Consider the following 6000-nt stretch of genomic DNA (forward strand, 5'->3'; position numbering starts at 1 on the left):
TATGGAGTTATCCATTACAGCCGTCAATTGTTGCATGGTAATAAACATTGGCGCACTAGATGTACTAGGGGCCTCCTGCGTGGGCAAAACTGGTGTAGACACAGTAGGAGATGATGTAGTATCATGTTTACTCCCCTCATCTGAGGAATCATCTTGGGCAATTTCATTATCTGTGGCAGTACTGTCCTTACTTTGTTTGGACGCTATGGCACAATTATCACATAAATTTAAATGGGGAGACACATTGGCTTTCATTCATATAGAACATAGCTTATCTGAAGGTACAGACATGTTAAACAGGCTTAAACTTGTCAACAAAGCACAAAAAACGTTTTAAAACAAAACCGTTACTGTCTCTTTAAATTTTAAACAGAAAACACTTTATTACTGAATATGTGAAAAAGTATGAAGGAATTGTTCAAAAATTACCAAAATTTCACCACAGTGTCTTAAAGCATTAATAGTATTGCACACCAAATTTCAGAGCTTTAACCTTTAAAATAACGGAACCGGAGCCGTTTACAATTTTAACCCCTATACAGTCCCAGCTATAGCCTTTGCTGAGACCCAACCAAGCCCAGAGGGGAATACGATACCAATTGACGCCTTCTAGAAGCTTTTCCAGCAAATTTCAGATCCTCACACATGCATCTGCATGCCCTGCTCTCAAAAAACAACTGCGCAGTAATGGCGCGAAAATGAGGCTCAGTCTACAACTAGGAAGGCCCCCTGACTGGAAAAGGTGTCTAACATAGTGCCTGCCGTTTAATAAACGTTCCCCAAGTTTATAAATGCAAATTGTCAGCATAAATATGAATAAAATGCCCAAATAAAGCAATCGATTTAGCCCATAAAAATGTCTACCAGTTTTTTAGCCCATATTAAGCCCTTTATTCTGTTTGTTTGACTAAGAAAATGGCTTACCGGTCCCCATGAGGGGAAATGACAGCCTTCCAGCATTACATCGTCTTGTTAGAAATATGGCTAGTCATACCTTAAGCAGAAAAGTCTGCTAACTGCTTCCCCCAACTGAAGTTACTTCATCTCAACAGTCCTATGTGGAAACAGCAATCGATTTTAGTTACTGTCTGCTAAAATCATTTTCTCTCACAAACAGAAATCTTCATCCTTTTCTGTTTCAGAGTAAATAGTACATACCAGCACTATTTTAAAATAACAAACACTTGATAGAAGAATAAAAACTACATTTAAACACCAAAAAACTCTTAACCATCTCCGTGGAGATGTTGCCTGTGGAACGGCAAAGAGAATGACTGGGGTGGGCGGAGCCTAGGAGGGACTATATGGCCAGCTTTGCTGGGACTCTTTGCCATTTCCTGTTGGGGAAGAGATATCCCACAAGTAAGGATGACGCCGTGGACCGGACACACCAATGTTGGAGAAATATAAGTTTCTTGATGCAGGAGGGAAGCTTAAAATTGTGAAATGATCTGTCTATTTCACATGGTTTTATTTTTATCTCTTACCCTTAATATGGATTATGATTGTGGTTAACACTGTTTTGTGGAACTGTTAAATAATGTGCCATAAACTGGGTTTATATTCTAATTATGCACTTTACATTGAAAAGATTTTTAATTCCTTTAACTACAGAGCAATTTCAGTTTGGGCATATTAAATGTCGGCGCACCAGCTGCTGGAATGAATGCGGCCGTGAGATCTGCTGTAAGAATTGGCATCTCTGAGGGCCACACAGTGTATGTTGTGAATGATGGATTTGAAGGCTTGGCAAATGGACAGGTAATATTTTGTATTTTAATTTTGTTAGTGTATTTGTTTAAAATTGGTATGATTGAATTATCTGGAATAAAATTCATATGATAAATGTTGAGCTGTTTATATTTTTTATTGCATGCTTAACTGATTATTGGCAGCTGCTAAATAGCTGTTATTACCTAGAGTGCTAGTACTAAATATATCAAGTGCTGAACGATGATAAAGTTACCTTTGCCAAAATTAAAAGGGGTTAGTCTGACATATGCAGTACAGAAAGTAGTTGATTAACCTAATTAGACCACCTTACTGGTGTGAGCATATACAATACAGAATAAACAAAGTTGCCAATAAATTATTATTACATTCACAAAATTACTTTGTTTTTGTAGATAAAAGAAGTAGAATGGCATGATGTTGCAGGCTGGCTCGGACGTGGTGGCTCCATGTTAGGAACAAAACGGTACAGCATGGAATAAAGGGTTCAATCATGTTCTGTTTTATCAATGTCTAAAACCTTTTTGTTTTTAGCTCAGAGTTAAGTATAAATGTTACTTAAAGGGAACAAAGAAAAATTGGTAATAGGAGTAACTTAGAAAGTTGCTTAAAATTGCATGCTCTATCTGAATCATGAAATAAAAAAATGGGTTTTGTGTCCCTTTAAGCTGTAAAAAGCACAAATGAATTGAATTATTTCACATGAAATTATTTTAATGAATAAAATAAATATTAACTAATTTTAGCTTAAAGGGACATATCAATCATGATTAAGATAGTGCATGCAATTTTAAACAACTTCCCAATTTACTTTTATACTCAAATATTCTTTGTTCAAAGCTAAACCTAGGTAGGCTTGTGTGCCATATAGATAACATTGTGCTTACTCCTGTGGAGTTACCTAGGTTTCAGCACTGATTGGCTAGAATGTCAAAGCACTGAGATAAGGGGGCGTCTGTAGAGGCTTAAATAATAGGTAATCAAAAAGTTAAAAAGTGTATTACTATAAAAGTGTTGGTTATGCAAAACTGGGGAATGGGTAATAAAGTGATTATTTATCTTTTTAACAAACATTTTTAAGTAGACTGTCCCTTTTTAATATTGGATTACAATTTTAATATAGATTACAACTCAGTCGGCAAGTCACATTTTAGTTTAGCTATTCCCTCTCATGTCGCATGATTATTCCCTGTAAGAAGTGTCTTTTACAACAATAGTTTCTATACTAACCACAACTTACTTTAAAATTTTTTATATATATAATGTGTAGTCTCCATCCGTATAGGCCGCACCCTTAATATTTGGTGCCATTTAAAGAAATTACATTTTTAACTGCACCCCCTGACCCTTTCAGCCCCTCTTCCTCATACACCCCCTCCCTCACAAACAGTCTCTCCTTACACTCTCAGCCGCCTCCTCCTTCACACAGCTCAAATCTTATCCTCACGCACAGCCCCTCTCATCCCCCCCCATCTCCATCACACACACACACACACAGAACCCCTTAATCTCTTAGCCTTCTTCCCTTCTTGACGGATAAGTCTCCTTACCCCCCCCTCACACACACACACACGCAGCCCCCTCATAACCCTCACAGACTGCCTCCTCTTAACCCACACAGCCTCCTTCCCTCACATAGTGCCCACTACTCGCACTATTAAAGGGACATTATACACTCATTTTTTCTTTGCATAAATGTTTTGTAGATGATCTATTTATATAGCCCATAATGTTTTTTTTTTTTAAATAAATGTATAGTTTTGCTTATTTTTAAATAACATTGCTCTGATTTTCAGACTCCTAACCAAGCCCCAAAGTTTTATGTGAATACTGTCACCTACCTTCTCCAGCTTGCTCCTGTTTGTGTAAAGGGTCTTTTCATATGCAAAAGAAGGGGAGGGGGGAGTGTCTTATTTCCCACTTGCAGTGGGCTTTCCAGATACCTTTTCAACAGAGCCAAACTGACAGCTTCTAAGTAGGTTTTTAAACAGTTTTATACTGGAATTTTATATCAGTATCTGTGCATCTTATTCTTTATAGTAGTGTCTATTACATGCAGTTATATGAAAATGAGTGTATACTGTCCCTTTAAGCATTGTTGTGGTGGCTCTGTCTCTCTCCTGTAAGGTTAGCAAACATGTCAGATCAGCTAACGTTCCGTCAGCTGTCTGACCGCACGCATGTGCTCCACTAATAGCATTAGACCCATCAAATTATTGGACAATTTTTAAAGCACATGCAGGAGCATGCGCAGTAATAACACTGACTCCTTCATTGGCAAAATGAATCATGGGCGTTGTAGTTTTATTAAATATTTGTGCATTTACGTCGACACTCTGTACCCACAAAGGTGTCCAACAATCTGACGTTGAGGGGTGTTATGTGCGGGGGCCTTGGTTGTCGGTGGTGGCCAGCAGAGTCTCCTGGAAGCCCAGTGTGTATCCAAACCCCGTCCCTGTAATAAGAACAAGAACAGCGCTTTTTTACCGTATACCAGTATTTTATTGTGATATATATATATATGTATATATGTATATGTATATATATATATATATGTATATATATATATGTATATATATATGTATGTATATATATATATATGTATATATATATGTATATATATATATGTATATATATATATGTATATATATATATGTATATATATATATGTATATATATATATGTATATATATATATGTATATATATATATGTATATATATATATGTATATATATATATGTATATATATATATGTATATATATATATGTATATATATATGTATATATATATATATGTATATATATATATGTATATATATATATATGTATATATATATATGTATATATATATATGTATATATATATATGTATATATATATGTATATATATATATATATATATATATGTGTATATATATATATGTATATATATATGTATATATATATGTATATATATATATATATATATATATATATGTATATGTGTATATATATATGTGTATATATATGTATATACAGGTGGCACTCGTTTTACAACGGTTCAATTTACACCGTTTCAGAATAACAACCTTTTTTCACAGTCATGTGACTGCTAATGAAAAGCATTGAGAAGCAGTGCATTCATTAAAATAGCCAGTAGGTGGAGCTGTCCGCTTGTGTTGCAGCAAAACCAAGCAAGCTGAAATTAATCAGTTTTAACCAGACCTGAGCTGTGTGATTATGTTATTAGGTTTATAATGCTGTTTAGCAAATGTTTTTGTTCATTTAACTTAGTTTAATTATATATTCTGTGTTGTGTGATTATTTTATTAGGTAATTATAAATCAACTGTGTTTACTCTGTTTAAATCATTATGACAACAGAAAGTATCCAAATGACCCTGATCAAAAGTTTACATACCCCAGTTTTTAATGCCGTGTATTGCCCCCTTTAACATCAATGATAGCTTGAAGTCATTTGTGGATGAGGCTCTTTATCTTCTCAAATGGTAAAGCTGCCCATTCTTCCTGGCAAAAAGGCTCAAATTCCTGTAAATTCTTGGGCTATCTTGCATGAACTGCATGTTTGAGATATCCCCAGAGTGGCTCAATGATATAGAGGTCAGGAGACTGAGATGGCCACTCCAGAACCTTCACTTTATTCTGCTATAACCAATGACAGGTCGACTTGACCTTCTGTTTAGGATCATTGTCATGTTGGAATGTCCAAGTACGTCCCATGCTCAGCTTCCGGGCTGATGAATTCAAATTTTCCTCCAGTTTTTTTTGATAACCTACTGCATTCATCTTGCCATCAATTCTGACCAAATTTCCTGTGCCTTTTGTAGCTCACATATCCCCAAAACATCAGCGATCCTGTTCTGTTTTTCACAGTAGGAATGGTGTACCTTTCATCATAGGCCTTGTTGACTCCTCTCCAAATATAACGTTTTATGATTGTGGCCAAAAAGCTCAATTTTGGTCTCATCACTCCAAATGACTTTGTGCCAGAACGTTTGAGGCTTGTTTCTGTGCTGTTTGGCATATTGTAAGCGGGATACTTTGTGGGATTTGCGTAGTAATGGCTTTCGACCAGGCAACCCATCTTTCTTCAAGTGCCTCCTAAATTGAGCATCTTGAAAAAGCCATACCACATGTTTTCAGAGAGTCCTGTATTTCACCTGAAGTTATTTGTGGGTTTTTCTTTGCATCCCAAACAATTTTCCTGGCAGTTGTGGCTGAAATTTTAGTTGGTCTACCTGACTGTGATATGGTTTCAACAGAACCCCTCA

At 35.7% G+C, this 6000-nt stretch overlaps 1 protein-coding gene across 1 annotated transcript in view; it reads left to right on the top strand.

Moving 5' to 3' along the window:
* Positions 1-6000, top strand: part of PFKL (phosphofructokinase, liver type) — a 189572-nt gene that overhangs the window by 90229 nt on the left and 93343 nt on the right. The window contains exons 13-14 of the mRNA XM_053698552.1: positions 1615-1761; positions 2127-2197. Coding sequence (XP_053554527.1) covers positions 1615-1761; positions 2127-2197 — 218 coding nt within the window. The remainder of the gene's footprint in view (positions 1-1614; positions 1762-2126; positions 2198-6000) is intronic.

Source organism: Bombina bombina, chromosome 1, assembly GCF_027579735.1.
Source record: "Bombina bombina isolate aBomBom1 chromosome 1, aBomBom1.pri, whole genome shotgun sequence".
Lineage (NCBI taxonomy): Eukaryota > Metazoa > Chordata > Amphibia > Anura > Bombinatoridae > Bombina > Bombina bombina.